At 41.1% G+C, this 17,766-nt stretch overlaps 1 protein-coding gene across 1 annotated transcript; it reads right to left on the bottom strand.

The window, feature by feature from the left end:
• Window positions 1-511: 511 nt before the first annotated feature.
• On the bottom strand, window positions 512-17,107 carry glis3 (GLIS family zinc finger 3). The gene is made up of 10 exons (XM_073478420.1): window positions 16,747-17,107; window positions 15,075-15,249; window positions 13,905-14,988; window positions 6,703-6,864; window positions 6,486-6,596; window positions 4,554-4,695; window positions 4,320-4,392; window positions 1,420-1,577; window positions 758-871; window positions 512-659 (listed from the first exon to the last, which is right to left on the bottom strand). Exons 1-10 carry the CDS (start codon window positions 17,105-17,107, stop codon window positions 562-564), a joined length of 2,478 nt encoding a protein of 825 aa, XP_073334521.1. The 3' UTR covers window positions 512-561.
• Between the last annotated feature and the right edge of the window lie 659 nt (window positions 17,108-17,766).

Here is a 17,766-nt window from a genome sequence, read left to right as displayed (position 1 = left end):
TTCACCGACACATATCTGCCTATTGACCTAGGGACAGAAGCACTTATAGCACATACCCTATATTCAAACGACGGGTTATATCTATGAATATTACAGTGAAATGGTAAGGCTGTCTTGTTACTATAGTTACAAAGAAAATGTTCTAAGAAAAACCTTAATAAATGATCCTTTGCATACTTTGTGTGATTGCAGTGCTGAAGATTGTGTAAAATGTCACCCTTGAGGTACGTACTACATGTTATACTCAAAGCTGTATAAAAACTAAGAAAGTAAACATTTCAATCCTGTTGGCTCAGTCATTACTCTACATTTATTATGGCGGCAGAAGCCAATATATTTATAGAGGTTTAGTAGAAGAGAGGGGGAAAAAAAAAATGAATGTAAGAGTCAATTCCTTGAACGTTATCTCATCCAGGCAGCAGCATCTTAGATTGTTTTATCATCAAATATCCGTTTATTTGGCTCAATGAAGCTGTCGCCAGGTTGCGGAGCCGTCTAAAGCGCTCTTCTGATTGGCCGTTTGATTTAAATGGAACAAACAAAACCGGTAATTGAGTGTTATCATCCCTCTGTATAGATGCAGGAGATCTGGCTGCTGCAGTTGTCCACCACACTGAAGAAATCCCCTCCATCCTGTGCTTGGCTGGGGACATCAAATCCTGCAGATGCACGCACACACACATATAGACATCCAAATTAATACACAGATGCAGGCAGTGGAACAGTACCCATCCTATAGCAACTTTACTTTCATTACCTGTAATGCAGGAAAGAGCTGTTTGTAAGTTCGCCACACCACTGAGATCGTTGCCTGCTGGATCATCACCAAAGGCGTCATCTTGCATCAGGTGACTCCTGAGGCTGGTCTGCGCTGTGATCCCAACATATATTGTGGAGGAGAACATGGGGTTCAAGAGAAAGTGTCACTCTTACTTATTATCTAGAACAACTCAATTAGTCGCTACAGCTTTTCCCCTTAAATTGTACACTTCAATAGAACGGCAAAAAATGAAGCAAATTGTGCGTTTCTGTCTTTTCAAAGCCTGTCTTTACTTCAGCAGTTAAAACTAAACTGTGTGTTTCTGAACACCTTGACAGCATCACTGTGGCTGTCAACTCCGAGGGGAAAAGAGGTGATGTCTATTTAAAGGTACATGGAGTGGCGCTGCCTGATTCTGTCTAACAAGAAAAATCAGCAGCCACCTGCTACACATCATAAAGATATACTTGCACGATTAATGTGCACGTGAGAAAATCTGCTCAAAACAGATTGTCAAACTGCCCAGACGTTTTGCTAATAGGCTCCTCAGATGTGAAACTTGTGCTATAAACCCCATTTCAGCAAAACCTCCCTGTCAACTGTAATTGCATCTATTTAAAAAAACCTTAAGAATACACTGATGATAAACCTGTGAGTACCTGGATTGTGATCTGCTAGATCAGGAGGCTGGCTGGGGTGCTTCAGATCTCCGTTGTTCCGCAGAGAAGGCCCGTTGGGAGGATGCGGGAGGCAGGTGGAAGAACAAGGCCCACACTGGTCCCCTGGGAAGAGCTGGTGAGGGGAAGGATCAACAAACCTGAAATATTTCAGACTGAAGTAAATGCTTGTGGAATTAAGAACAAGAACAATGTTTATTATTTACAAAAAAACCCAATTATTAATTATTTGTATTCTGTGGACCATGCAGAAACATCCTTTCTACACTAATTATTTCGAAAACAGTAGCCATGCAAGTATGACTTTAGAGACTTTTGCTTGAATTTTTTAAAGGTAAAAAGATTTCTAAATACTTGTTGCGTATAGAAAAGGCTTACTTTATATTCTGTAAACTTTGAAGAGGCAGTGTTTTTCAAAGGGTGGCGTGCTGAAATGCAATACATTCTAAAGGTGCTTTAATGATTCAGTGTGTGGTATTTTCCTAAAATAATACGTAAGACACAATATTTTTGCAGTTTGTATAAAGCTGTAGGCAATAACACCAACATATGTGAAAAAAACAAAAACAAAACATGAAGGCTATCATACTCTGTTTTCAAACCGCATACTGTAGTGGTTTAATGATGTCAAATGCTGAAGAAATCAAAAATAACAAAGATCACATTACACTTTAAATATTTATCTGTTTCTAATTCCCCTTGTGTGATGTCGTCTTTTTATCCTCCTTTATTGCTTTTATACTCTTTATTTGTAATGCTTTTATGTGATTTTCCTGTTTTTTTTTTTTGCTTTTATTACTTTTACTTGTATCCACCCATATTGACTTTTGTGTTTTGCCTTCTTGTTTTAATTTCTCATTAGTCCGGGCTTCCTTTGTCTTGACTGTTGAGCGTTTATTTTGTCAAACTACTTTGTAAACTCTGTTTTAAAAGTTGCTACATAAATATTATTATCATTATAACAACAAAAAAAAAGCTGCGTTTGTTCTATTCCATATTTTCCCCAGTTCCACACAAAGACACGCTAACCACCTAGTCGACAAATAAAGCATTAATTAATCCATCTGTCATGAGATAATGATAAGGTGACAGTTTCACACATTAAGTGAAAATTTGTGAGACAACCTTTTACTCTCTTGAACGACGCAGGTGAGACAGAGAACGTGGCACATATGAAATAACCTTTTCAAAGAATGCAGAAGGCTCTCTCATTAAGCTCAAACTTTTCCATCACTGCTACATCCTTGTAATGAGGAAAGAATGACTGACTATTTGGGTTCCTCTTTCTTACTTCCTGAGCTGGGTGGCTTCTCGCACAGCTTGTAAACCCTGAATTTCCAGCACGGCATAATTCTGATAGAAAAACGGGGAGACACAGTGCATTCCATGTTGGATGTTCTCTCCGAGTTCAAGCATATAGATGGTATTGAACAGTTTCTGCATGATACTGAAAAAAATGTGCCATCTCAAGTGTTTCAGTTAACAAAGAGTTCATGGCTGCGAGAATAAGAAGATATAAGGAAAAGCAAAGGAGCTACAGAGGCACTTTATGATATATGACAGTCTATACTTATATACTTATAATACACTATATGGCTCGTACAACACAAGCTCAGGGCATTTCATGGCTTTTTCCAACACAATAGTGCGTGAAGTGAGTGAATATCATTTATTGGACTTTCATTTTTGCACCTCATTGTTACAAAATTAAGAAAATCAAGGACATTACTTTGAGATTCACGTAGCTCATTGGTAAATACAGAGGATTAAACTAGTACATTTAAATATTGTTCAGTGGCCATGGCAGCTGACACCCCTGCTGTCAGGTTTGGCCAAGAAACACATTTGCAAGCCAGAGTTTGCCGACAATAAACAAGGACTGAATGGGAACCAAAGGAATCCTAGAAAAGTGTACAGAAAATGGCAACCGGGATTTTACAATCGATTTAACATCTTAAAAAAAAAAGTAATTACAGCAACTCTCTTCTCCCACCGGACCTTAAATGGTATTTTTAAGATTTTATGATTCACTTATTGAATTCCTTAGCCGCTCTTGTCGGTGGCTATAGCATCCATTAATTCCAGCGATCGAGACCAATGAGGCAAGGCGAGGTCTGCTTTCACACGCCAATTGTCTGCCCAGAATCCTGCCGTGAATGCTTTGGCCTACCGCTGATATGAGAACAATCACAGCCAGTGAGGAGCCATGAGCATCTGGCTGCTCAGAGCGACAGAAATACTTTATCAGATTGCTTTGAAGTGTATAGATGAAGGGATGTTTTCCTATGGGTCGACCAGGGAAATGTGTTGCTGGCCATCCCCAACCTCTAAAGCCTCTGCCCAGCCGTATAGCAGCCACCCACTCACACAGACCAAAAAAAACAAACAAAAAACAAAAAAACAGAAAAAACACCTTTTAGACTCAATAGTGCTTTCACTTAAACTGATTATTCTAATTATGAGCTTATAGACTTGAAGCCATGACAACCAATGTTTAATTTGATTGTTTCAGATGATCAAAAGGGAGAAAAAAGCCTTGCGATGCATTTAAATCAGTCATGGCTTGAGTTGTAACTGTGCCAATGGGAATACAAAATGAAAAGAAAATACCAGTTGGCTCGCTGAGCAGAGCTAACTGCTCCAACTGTTGACTCTTATGTTGCTGCACATGGTTATATTTCACAGTGTTTCAAAAAGATTCACATGAAAGCCTTCTTTCTCTGTGTGTATGCAGATTGTGCATTTACATTACCAGTTAGAGGCTTTTTAAGTATATTCCTGTGACATTATGCAAACGTTAATGCATACATTGAAGGATAGTTACATATTTAATGATTTGCTCTGTGGATTTTATTCCAGATAATCACAAAAATCCTCTGTACCTGTAATCATCCTGTAAGGAGCACATCAGGGTCAGGTGAGGATTGCTGGAGGAGTCCGGCCCCTGTGGAGCAGCTGAGGAACAGGGATGACAGACACTTCAGGGCTGTCCACCACAGCCTAAATCTAATGGATAAACCTATTATGTGCACATGGTTACGGGGGGAAATGCTCGAGCATCTTCTGTAGTCTTCATATTGAACATTTTCATGCAGAGAGCCAACACTAAGACATACCAGAATATGACTCATGGGACGCACCAGGGGAAGAGTTCAAGTTGTTGTCGATCCTTGCCAGAGGCGAGAGGCTTGGCTGCAGAGGGTGGATGGTTAAACAGTCTGTCAGCGTGTCCTGGGTCCCACCGGCAGTGGATTTCATCTAGAGAAATGACGTATGGAACATGAACATAAATAGTGGTGAGCAGCATAAACGGTATTGGTATTCTGTAAGAAGCGGGTCTTGTGCCTTGTTACTTTGTTGTTGTACACTGTGTATATTTGTTATGTAGATGTCTTTTCATCAGTCAGATAATCCTCAAAACACCTTTAAATTTTACATATCTGACTTTTTTTAATTAAGGTTCCTCTGGCAGGTCCCCTTGATCTTGCTTTGAGATGTCAAAACTAGAATAGCAATCAGTAGAGTGCATACCTCCGCCAAGGCCCAACAGTCCCCTTTAATTCAATCAACAAAACTGAAATCTGCTAAATCTGGATTTTTATTTGGATCCGCATCACCAGCCACCTACAATAAATATGGCAATTTTTTTTCCAAGATCCATGAATTACTCCCCGACAAATTAACAATCTTGCAATGTTAAAGAAAGTGAGGAAAACAATCCTGGATCTGTCCTTTTATTCAAAGTTAATGGGGTCTATTCTGGGCCGAGGCCCATCCTCCATCCAAGTTGCGTAGAAATCCAGTAGTTTTTGTGTAGTCCTGCTCACAAACCAACCAACCAACATACGGACACAGGCGTATCACACATCAAAACCTCCTTGGTGAAGGTAATAAAAGCTTCCCTAATAGATCCGAACATATACATACAAGTGTCTTTTATATTAGATGTGGCCAAAACTGAATCTATGCAAAACAAAACTAAAAACGAACTTAAATCAATTCAAAATAAAACCTACATGTGGCGTCTTTGATGGGAGTCTGGCTGAAAAACTTTGTTGTATGTGTTTCTCTTCCCACATTAACTGTTCCTTTACTACCCATAAACAATAAAGACAAGAATGAAAAAAAAGGTGATGGCAAATAATTTAAAATGGTAATTATTTAATAAAGACGATAACTTTGATTAAAAAATGAAATATTGACATCTTGTTAAAGAATACAGAAATGATAATATTGTGACACTGTATTTGTGGCGGATGTCAGGTCTTGTGATTCTTTTGTTTAGCAGTTTATCAGGTTGCCTTTTTCACTATTAACTATTCAAGTGTAATTTGAGTTTTAGATGTAAGAAGTGGTGCATGTGGGAGACTTAAAATGTTACTTTTTTTAGTACCTACCCACCTTCCTTGTCTGTATCTATGGTGACATCACCTTCATTAAAAGCTAAAGAGCATGAATCTCTCACACACGCAAAAATATTTTAGGCAACACCGCAGTGGCATAATGTGAAACTTTTAAATGAAAACAGGAAAATATCTGTCGAACAACATAATTATGTGTATTTTTGGGTGACCTAGCTCTGAAGTGCTAACCTAAGTAGCTGTATAAGCTGACAGGCACGCGTGCTGGATATTTTTATCCGATTGCGTGCACACCTTGATATTAAGTTCATGAAAGTTTCACTTTTCTGTGAGTTGCAGAGTGAACAGAGAGGAGGGGAGAGCACATCACAGAGATAGTCTCCCATCAGTCAAATAGGACAAATTAAGGCACAATGACATATGAAATGTGATAACGTAGCTTTTTGTTCATGGTTGTAATGTTCAGCAAGTGATGCTGTCTACTTGAAATCATCTCTAATGAGATTTTGTCAAGGTGGAAAGTTATTTATGACACCAAAACCTGCAGGAAGCTTTGTCTTTTACCAAGTCAGTTAATTTTATCACTCAACAAACTGTATCTGTTCACTGACTTGTGCACAATATCCTCAAGAAGAAAAGTGTTTGTTCTCAAACAGGAAAATACTCAAAAAATTGTAGTATATATACCTTCTTCCGTAACTGTCGCTCCTTAGTAGAGTGGGATTTCACGTGTTTCCTCAAGGAGCTGGGATCAGTGTAACGCTTTGCGCAGCCAGGCACCTGGCACGTATATGGCTTCTGTACGACCACAGACATATGCAAAGTTGTAGGACTCCACAAAGACACATGCACATACACAAGCTTTAAATCTATAATTGTATGTGTCTGTGCGAGGCTCACTCACTGTTTCCAGGTGTGTTCGCTGGTGTTTGGCTCTGTCACTTGAGTTGCTGAAGGCCTTCTGACATCCTGGGTGCTGACACAAGTAGGGTTTCTCCCCCGTGTGGCTACGCAGGTGGATCTTCAGGTTTTCTAGCCGAGAGAAAGCCTTCTTGCAGCCCTCGAACTGTAACCGCACATACACAGAATAAATGCAGTCCATCGCTGACAGATTAGCAGTATATCCACTACATGAATTTAAAGCAGGCCTAGAGATCAACTAGAAACTAGAAATCCTCAATATTTTTTGGCTATTGGCTCCAGATTCAGTATAAACTCTGCAAGCATCTGGTGTTGCACACATACTTGGAGCTATGAGCTTATGAGCTGTGAGTGACTGCGGACAAAGGCCTGCTGACCTCAGTGCGTGGGAGGGTGTGGAGAGAAAATATAGGAAGCCTTTTGAATGTAAAAATTACTTTCATTTCGTCTCAACTGACACTCAAGTAAGCCCTAACTGCTCACTGCTACTGTAGTTTCATGCTTGACAGTTGAGGAGCTTTAAAGCAGCAAAGCTTTGAGAGGAGGTTGGAGGAGACGGTTGCATATCTAGTCACAACTGGAACTCCTGGCTGTCATTAGTAGTGAGTAGACTTTATCGTATTGCTTGCATGCTCTTACAATGAGCTGATTCCTACTACACTGCACTTAATTTGGGAATATGTATTTGTAAAAAAAATATCTTTGCCTTTATAGTTGTCGGCACACTTTTGGATGCCCAAATATTGTGTACATGTAAGTTGGAATATTACATACGCAAAATGAATAATAATCGGTTATTCCCCTCGAACCATGTCTGCAGTAATGATCCTGAGTTTCACATCAGTAAATCACAAAATTGTCTAAACAATACTCAAATTTACAGAGGCACAAACCAGTTGTCACAGTGATACTGGGATCTTAAAATAGTTCACACAAATTGAGTCAAAAAGTTTTTTTGCTTTAACACAAAATATTCAATACAGATTCATCTATAGGCAATCTCTCAAAGTTTAATCAAAATACTAAAATAGTAGTTTAAACTTGAGTTTAACTCACCTTTTCAAATACAGGTTTTAAAGGTGCAATGTGTATGAGTGTTTGTTTAAAATATTCAGAAATTAACAAAAACGATCAACAGAATGTGAAGTAATAAGAGTTTTACCACTTTGTACCTCATAAGGTCTGACAGTATAGCTCAGGTCTCATATAGTTCCAGCTAACAGATCTGTGTGAGCAGCGACTTTACGTTGATTCACTAGCTCTCTTAGCTTTTGCAGTCTAATCAGTAAACTCACAACTCACAATATGTCAAAGTAAGTAAATTATTTTGTACCTATTTTCCTTATTACACAGAAAAATACAACCGTACACCTTCTGATTTCAAGTTTCTCTCTTTTACAGAACAAAGACGGACCTGGTTGCCTTGGGAACTCATGGCAACGCACACTTCCTTCAAACCCGGCAGAAACACGGCCATTTCTTACACATAAGAAACTGTTTCTAAGTAGCAGGTTTCTGATGGTTGTGTGTTACACCAGCAGGGGTCAGTGTTTATGCACACATCACTGTGTTGTCATTTGTGCCTCGAATCCTTCTTCTTGCATCACCTTGACAGCAGTTGGTAGCCTCTCATTACAAAAAAAGTAAAGTCACAGTATACTAATCCTGATACACACACACACACACACACACACACACACACACACACACACACACACACACACACACACACACAGACAAACACACACAAACAAACAAGACCTTGCGCTTGACTTCTTGGGCTTCAAGAAAATACCAATCCTAACCAAGAAAACAACTTTTTTCTGCTGCATCATGCAACCGCGGTGACTTCATGGCCAAAATATGTGAATCATCGCAGCTTTTCTTCTGCAAGGCCAGACCTTTACTCTCCCTCTTTGCTGTTCCTAGGGGGGTTGGAATGTCATTACTAAGCCTTATGGTAAAAACACACAGACCATGTCCAGTTTTTGTCATGTTTTCCTCTAAGACTGAATTCCTCACATCTCTCAGTCATTACTGCCAAATTAAAATGTTTTTTTCTTCCGCTTAATAGTTCACTAATAATAACAGTCCTCTGCATTCCACCTAGAAATACCTGCCTTTCATTCTCATCACGACACAGCTTACTGATATCTATTCATTAAATACTATAAAAAGCCCATCCTGTTAATGCAATGGAACTTTTTCACATCACTTTTAGCTATGTTATGACAGTAATTTGGGGGGATTTTAGGTAGATAGTGGTTGTATTATTGTGGACATTTTATAAAAGCATAAGGGTTGAACAGGCACTAAGAAACACAACCAAAAAGATTAAAGTAGAAACTGAACCAAAACAGCAGAGTAGCACAAAATGAGAAATTCCTTTCATAACCTCTTCCAACACACTTCATGTGGGCGCTCTTTCCAGTCTTGTTCTATTACCAGCCCAGTCGCCAGGAAAAAATGTTGGCAGTTAACGTTTCTACAAACCTTTGATGCTTTCAAATTTGTATTTGGCTACGTACCCTATTGACATTTCTACAATACGTGTCACATCACGTTAGCGTTACATGTTTATGACCTGACTTTCATATCGTGAGGCCGAGAGCATGGTGGAGGAGTTACAGGTGAGAAAGCTGGCAAGCCAGTGACCAGTGTTCAAGCCTGCGTTTCAACATTTGTAAGTGTGAAACCTTGGGACAAGGAGACATTGGGACAATTTCCAGCTGTGTTTGGTGACCAAAACAGGTATTTTACAGCAAAAAATAATCCTTTCCTAACCCTAACCAAGTGGTCTCCGTGCCTAAACCTACCCACAGCATAAGCACAGCATCGTCACAACATAAAATTGAAAACTGAACCTAAAGAAACGTAATGTTGCAACGTAAAGAAACGTAAAGTTTCAACATATCCATGGTCTGCAGAAACGTATAGTTATTCTGGCAATTTAGTTGCTATTACACTTAATGCTCCCCGTAAGAAGTTTCATTTCCATTGTGGACCAATCCTAAATATAGTTTACTGAAAAGAATTAACAACAGGCTGCTAAGCTTGAGTTAAACAAGAAAAAAAACTGCACAGACAGAGATAAATAGTCTCTCAGAACCAAAGTGAATGCTGCCAAGACTTCGGGACTAGCCAGGGGTGGGCAACTGTGTAACTCTCCCTCTCTCTGTCTCATGAAGCTCTCGTAAAGCACGGAGGGCTTTTTAGTTTGTCGCGAGGGACGTTTGGGCTGAAAAGAAAGCAGCACGGCTCCTCAGTGTAGATCAGTGTTACAGCCAGCTTCTGACAGGTCCTGGCAGGTACTCATGCCCTGGCTGAACAATGACAGCTGCAGTCGGTGCCAGCGGAGCCTGTCCAGTGCCCAGTCTTACTCTGAGGTCAGACTCCACTCTTCCCTGCTTCACCACTGATATTTCTCCCCTCTTTTCTGTTTCAACCTGTTTCCTTACACTGTATATTTTTAGCTTTTCAGTCCCTCTTTCCATTGAGTTGTAAATTACAGGAGGAGAAATAAGTCTGGCCGCAAAATAAATCACACGCAAGATCCGAGATCTAAAACAATATATGTAACTGTTAAATAGTTGGTAACGTACCTAAACTACGATGGACCGTTCATAAAATTGAAGGTTTAGATTTATAATATCTAAATAATTGCAGCATATTTCTGTAATAGGGCAGATGTTATTGTGATTATAAAAATATAAAAATAACACATAACAACTACAATTATTTCCAGTTTGAAGAGCTTCAGGTCAGAATTGTGAAACAAGAGTCAGAACTTCATTTTTTTCCACAGTGGCCCTAATCCTCCTCCGCAATTAACAGACACTGTAATGTGAAACGTAATGCTACTCAGGCATCATTTTCTGGTGCCAAAACCAAGTTAGTTCCCTCCAAACAATTGTAAGGATGGCGCTGGAAATGTTGTCAAACCTGAAATCTTAACAGACCTGCCTTGAATGACATTAGTTACAAAGCCGCTCATGTAGGGTTTCATTTCAAGTTTCAATTTCACTCTATGCAAGTGCACAGATTGATCACTGCAGCATGAATAATGCATACAGAGGGAAAGTAGATGAAGTAAATCTTGGCCAACTTTGCCAATAACTCATAGCTCATTATCGTCCCCCCCCCCCCCAAAAAAAAAAAAAAACATTAACTGTATTTTGAATTCAATAAAGATAACCGAAAATAAAAACACAAGTTCCTCATTATAAATGTGATTAATTGAGTCAAATTTTCAGTGTCGACAGCAAACACAGCGGCCACAGTGTACAAGCTAATAATCCCAAAGAGCCGAGCAATTTCTCCAATATCGGAGAAGCAGTTAGGAAAAGGGAAAAACACAGACTGATATAAAAAAAACAATCTAAAAATCATAATTAACACAGTGACTCACATCGACTGTTGTGATACGATGTGTTGTTTGGGTTTCAAACTGTGCTTTCAAAACCTCATGTTTAAATCACAGTGACACATAGACTGGTGGGTCAAGGATATGCTAACAAACTGTTCACAGTTCAGTCATCATTAAACATACTGTGAGATGACAGGTACAAGCCCGGGCCTGCCCTATATGTTCACTGTGTAACAAGAGCTACCTCATTGTTCTGCTGCCGGCTTGCACCTTATTTGTCAAGCCTCAGTTATATTCACCTGCCAATCATTTCCGGGAGGAAAACAGTCTGCTACATCTTGGACTATTGTACGGTTTTGATGAGGGGAAATTAGCTTTGTCTGAACATTAAAGTACTTTTGAAACTGCTCTGTGAGATTTAAAGTTTTCATGTAACATTTCCTTCAACCTTTTAATCTCACACAGTGCAGAAGTAATCATATCAGACATGTAAGGAGGGGGAAAAAAATGCCTGCACTCTTGACACAATGTTCAAACTTGACCTGAAGAAAATCCACGCACAATCACAACATCTCATTAAAGCGCAGGAGCGAAAAGCGCTGGCCTTTTCTACTCAGAATTAGCCTGCGCTATAATTACTGTAGCCCTAACGAGTGCCACTTTGTGTCAATTTGGTTTTTGGCAACAGGTTGTGACCATGAATACTTTCTTCATTATTGAATGATTACATGGAACATGGACCCATCCAACGACTGCAGCCCCATGGCAACAGAGTGAGCTTCAACTAATAAGTGAGCATTTTGTTACAAAGGGTCGACTGCAGGTATGCATGCCGTTAATAATTGACTTGTTGAGAGCAGCGGCATGAGGCATGTTTGGTCAGTCGTTTGTCAATTACTCATCTAAGCCTCATGCATTTTCTCCAGTGGGAGTGAGAAAAGACAAAGGAGGGAGTTGAGAGAGGTGCAAAATCTATACATTTTTTTTTTTTTGCAATGCTTCATTGGATTGCAATGTTTGTCTCGTCCACCACGTTGGTACAGACTGAAATATCTCAACAACTACTAAATGGATTGCCATGAAAAGTCCTACAAACATTCATAGTCCCCACAGGATGAATCCTGCTGGTTTTGGTGATTCTCTGACTTCTCTGAAGGATTTGATTGAAATTGAAAGGAAAAAAGGTGCGTTTCCAAATAACTTTTCTTCAGGGACTAAGATCCTTTCCACCGCAGGAACCAAAGTCTGATTTAATGTCTGCGGACTTTATTTTACCCCTGAAACAGTCCCTTTCCAAAAGCACTGGAACTTCATGTGGAGCTTGCATTCCTGAACATTTCTGATTGGTTGAGGTCTAGTGGCATTTTTATTTTAGCCGCCATTTTGCAGCTGCGAACAAGTTTGTTTACTGTTCATTGTGCTTCAACACATCAATACGGAGTTACAGAAGAAAGTGTATGACAGATGAGCAGACCAAACAGCTACTACTATTTCAAATGTCAGACTAAATTGCCCAATCTTTAGACTGGGGTGGAAACGTAGACAGCAACAGGTGGAAGTAGTTCCTGGGACTAAAAGTTTCAGGTACTTTGGGTGAAAACACAGCTAAAGTTTTCTACTTGATGGATTGGCAAAAACAATTGGTAATGAGAGACTTGCTGCCCAGACAATGCCCCCTACTGGATTGCCATGAAATTGGGTAGAGACATTCATGGTCTCCTTGGGATGGATTGCAATTACTTGGTGATCCCCTGCCTTTAATCTAACGCCAATGTTAGGTTCAACTCTTATGTCCAATACTTCGGTTTATAACCAAGTACTTGAAAAGATAATGTCATTTCCTTCAGCCTCAGCTTTTGTGTTTGGGGCTAATTAGCAAATGTTAGCATGCTAACATAACTAACTTATTAACTAGAGATAGTAGACATTATGGACATTGCACTTTAACGTCTGTATATAAGCATTGGCATTGTTAGCATGTGAGCATGCTGGCAAAAGCATTTAGCTTAATGCACTGCTGTGTGTCAGTACAGCTGAAGTCTCCTAGTCTTGTTTCTATATTCTAGACTCACATTACATTCAAAATAAATAACCAAACTAAAAAGGCATAATTTAATTAGACGACATCGAAAAGAACTGGATCATCCATCTTGGACAAAGCTACTAGTTCATCAATAATCCGGAAAACGTCTTTTTTCCACAGAGTTAGACCTGCAGAGAGCCAGACGACAGGGCATCACCTTCCCAGGACGACGGCCAAGTTTGTCAGACGGTGGCCTGGCAAACCCCCTGCTGCTGACAGGCCCAGTAGCTACTAGAGAGCCACGGTGCAATGCCAAAATTAAAGTGCTAGGCATCCTTTGTGCTGATTTAATAACTACATAATTGAGTTAACTCCCATGTCAATTATCACAGAGCTCCGCTAATTACCCCATGGCTTAAGTTAAGAGGAGAGGGAGACCATATTTTTGATCTAAACCTTGGCCATAAACACAGAGCACATGAAGGCATTTGCACGAAAAAGGCTTTTTTCCCTGCTGCCTGAGGCTTGAAAGCCTTCAAATAGATACTGTGGCATTGAAAGGAACACTGAGCATTGAACTCGGTGATCCCCTGAAATTCATCATGTTCTTGCTTTGACTACATTAACTCAGCCTTCTCACAAATGACTAAAAACATGTTCATTGATCGAGCGATTTGCTATCTCTGTGTTGTTAAGAGGAGTGATAGCATAAAGTATCTTAATTCTAAGAGGAAGAGAAATAAAGTACGATAGTAAGTTGCATGAAATAGAAGTGGCTGTGATCTGCATGGTGTACCGTGCACTTGTTGGGCTTCTCTCCTGAGTGGACCCTCATGTGGATAAGAAGCTTGTATCGGGCATTGAAGGGCTTGAAGTTGCGTGGACAGCCCACCCAGTAGCATGTGAAATCCTCAGCCTTCCGCTGGTCCACATGCAGCTTTTCTATGTGCCTTACCAGCTCCTCCTTTTGCTCATACACTGCACTGCAGTTCAACCACATGCAGCAGTGGGCCCCGTAGTCCTCCAGCTCTCCCTCTTCTTCCTCCAGCATTGGGACCTGGGGTAAAAAGCTCCTGGGAGGGTCCTGAGAGTGGGGCTTTATTTTGCAGTGACGTCTCGTGAGGTGGATGTGCTGGTGTGAGTGGTAGGGTGGTGGAGGCCCGTGTGGAGAGGCAATTTCTTGGATAGTACTCAACACCGCTGGCTGTAACTGTAGATGTGGCAGCAGGTTTCTGTCTGAAGTCTTCTCCAGTGCCCCGCCTTCCTCTGGGAGGCACTGCTGCTCTACCACCATGTTAGCCATCTGGCTCTCCAGACCCCCTCCCTCTTCAAGAATCTGCATTCGGCCACACTCTGATTGCGGGGCCAGAGCCTGCGAAGAGCTGTAGGGATGTGGCTGGGGGATGCAGCTGCCTCTCACACCCAAGAAGTGACCATAACCTTCAGACTGGACAGGTGAGAGTGTGGGGTGAGAGGATGGGGAGCTGTGGGAACCGTTGATATAAGCCACAAGTGAGGTAGGTGAGGTGCGTATGATGGAGTTGAAATCAGTACCCATGACATCTGACAAAGGCGACATGGAAAGAGCTCTCTTCTTCGCACGAGACTGTCTGGGGCTTCCGGCGTCACCTGCGAAGAGGTACGAGGGCAGCGAGGCAGAGGTGCTTGTGCCGCCTGATATGGTCGTGCCGGACATGGATGTACCAGGGCGAAGGCTGAGCTGCACACCTCCCTCGCTGGCCTGGTTGGACCACGACGGTGGCCCCAGCGGAGGAAGCACACGGTAGCCATATGGCCAGTCATGTCTGCCACTAAACACTGACTGTGTTTCGAACAGACTTAGCGTCGTGGATGCCAGGGATTCTCTGGACAGTACGGATCTGAAACAGATTGTTGTTATTCACTATAGTATCACTCTTAAGGTTTAGTGAGCTCACTATCACATACTGTTATTGATATTGCCCACCTGGCATCAGTGTGGGGAATCTGCACACTGTGTGGATGTGATGGAGGAGGTGGCGCTGCAGGCCCTGCAGTGTACTGTTGGCCTGTGACAACAGACATGGGGCTGCTGGTGACTGTCAGGTTAGAAGCAGCTGGCTGACCGAATACTTCCATGGTCGGCCCAGACACGGAGCAACCTGCTGGACCAAGCCCGAAATTCAATAAACAGTGGGTTATCCACATTCATCAAATCTCAAAGTGCAAAAAAAAAAAAAAAAAAAAGCATTTGAATAACTTAGCAGCAGTGTCTCTTTCTGGAAATCATGACCCAGCTACTCAAGAAAATCCACAGACTTTGTGCAGTTTTTATGTTGGAACTATTTTTGTTTTTACCAAACTACACCATATCACCGCACAGACGGAAGCTGCACTTACTCATGGACGAGAGGATCTTGCTCCAGCGCTGGATGGTAACGTCAATGGCGTCCTCCTCGGCTAAGCTGCAACGTCAGCTTGCTTACTTAGCTCAGTTAGCTGATCTCTCATCTAGGCTACCGTTTTCGGGACTTCGAAGCTTCAGTGAGAATTACCCGCAAATTTTCAGCAAATTTTAGCAATTGCAGTTTTCTGTGATCACCCAAACTTGTAGATATTTGATGTTCCAGTCTCCTTTGGCACATCTGGCACTCAACTTCTTTCGGGGACAATTCAACTGTTTTACAAACGTTGGAGTTTTTCCAGATAGTTTTTTTAACATCTTGCTAGCATTGTAACGTGCAAGCCTGACTACGTGTTTCCGTCCCAGGTTCAGTACAGTGCTAGTGACTCTAGATGAGAGCTGTGACGCACACAACTACCAAGCTTAAGCCTCCTTGATTAAGAATAACAAATGATAATTAGTGTGATGATTAATGAATCCTGTTGTTTGGGCATTTTTGATGTAATGCACTAAAACAAACACACACACACACAAAAAACACCAACGCCCTCGATTACTGATTCAGGTGTGTGGTTACCATGGCAACGGTTGATGCTTCGAAGCATTTGGGTCAGCCCTGCTCCATGAGTAGACGCACGGTTCCCTCTGCACGGTGATACAACAAGAAAGTAGTACATGAAACTGCTCACAACAAGGTCTGTGGATTATCTTAGATAACGGGGTCATGATATCTGTAAAGACACATCGCTGCTGAGTTTTTCAAATGCCGCCTACCTCCATTATATTCAAGAGAAGGCAGACTTTTCTACAACTGATATCTGAGACAACTAAAGATCTAGATGGATAAACAGATCTACAGATAAGAGGAAAAATATGTTAAAATAGGTATGTTTTGATTTGGGGGGTGAAGTGTCCCTTCAACAAATCTAAGTCAAACTCACATGCTTCACATTGAGTCTGCTTTAACTGAGGTTTGTACAGTAGATTGTGGAATTCCCCTCGCCAGCCGGAGCAGGCCACAGACGCGTTCTGCTCTGTTAATCACTAATGAGCTTTTCACCTCCTTCCACTTCTCCTCTGTCGCAAATTTAGTGACAAGTTTTATGCTTGGTTAATTATCAATAACAGACTGAGTTTTGAGCCGTCTGTTATGGCTGAGGATAATATATTGAATACTGCAGTACAAAATACGGTTCTGGACATGAAGTTTCACACGTTTTGCTTGTGATGATTTTTTTTTAACTTTTGTTTTTACCTTTGAAGCAGTTGTTAGAGGAGCAGAATCCTGTCTGTGCAGTTGTTGTCATGGCTGCTGTGGTTGGAGAGTGATGAGCAGGCGCTTGCTGGTGTAAGGATGGAGTCGTCATGTTTTGCTGTTTCCCATTGGTCAGCACCTGTCTGCGGAGGCTCAGGGATGGCAGGACAACGTGGCTTACAGCAAAGGAGTGGGCGCCCCCTCTTTTCACTTTCTCCATGCCCGAGGAGGGACTTAGATTGGCCCGTTGTGGGGAGGACATGGGTATCCTGATGGACTGGGGCTGGTGTCCTCTGATCATGCTCGGTGATGGGGACACGCTGCAGGGGGACACCAGGAGCTGACAGCCTTTTCCACTCATGGCTGGAGCTGATTCAACAGGAACTCTGTGGAAGTTGATTCAAGTGTTTGCTTTTTCGACAGGATGTGATAATCCACTGCTCATACCTAGGGAATGATCCAAAAACAACATAAAACATAAGGTCCCCATATAAAGGATAAATGAGTGTGGAATTAAAACATCACATTTAATATTAAACCAGCAATTCAGTCATTGTACTTTGAATCTAAAACATGCAGAAAACCACTCAACCACAAACAATTCAACCATGTGTTGTGAGATTGTGTCTAAGGAAGATACATACAACAGACATACAATAATTAAAAAAAGTAAAAAAAAAAAAAAAAAGTATCAGCATGATGACCAAGAGTTAATAAGTTCTGTGGTGGCATGGTCATAAACATGCTGAAACCACTTTTAAAGTTACAGTTTAAGCTATACAAATAAATATTTTCTCTAAAATATATATAAACATCTGGTGTGTATTTTTTCTTTATTGTGAAAAGTATCCTCAAACTGTAAAAAAAAAATCACCTTTGCTGTCAAGAGTTTCCTCTCACTGCTGTTGTTGAACGCGAGAGCACTCACCTGTTGTTGTTGTTGTTGTTGTTGTCGTCGCAAACACTTTCCCCAGAGTGACATGTCAGAGAGGATGAACGGCTCCTGAAATCCGCCGAGCT

This window comes from Pagrus major, chromosome 12 (genome assembly GCF_040436345.1).
Source record: "Pagrus major chromosome 12, Pma_NU_1.0".
In the NCBI taxonomy this organism is placed as follows: Eukaryota; Metazoa; Chordata; class Actinopteri; order Spariformes; family Sparidae; genus Pagrus; species Pagrus major.
Note: the sequence above shows the minus strand (reverse complement) of the source record. Positions and strands in the feature narration are given on the sequence as shown.

What these genes read in the sequence shown, in the direction of transcription:
- glis3 (XM_073478420.1), bottom strand. Translation starts at nt 17,107, where the DNA reads ATGAGTGGAAAAGGCTGTCAGCTCCTGGTGTCCCCCTGCAGCGTGTCC. An exon ending in AGAAGCCCAACAAGTGCACG is followed by an intron (nt 6,865 to 13,904) that starts GTACACCATGCA and finishes GTGCGGTTACAG; the next exon opens with TTCGAGGGCTGCAAGAAGGC. An exon ending in TCCTTACAGGATGATTACAG is followed by an intron (nt 1,578 to 4,319) that starts GTACAGAGGATT and finishes GAAATATTTCAG; the next exon opens with GTTTGTTGATCCTTCCCCTC.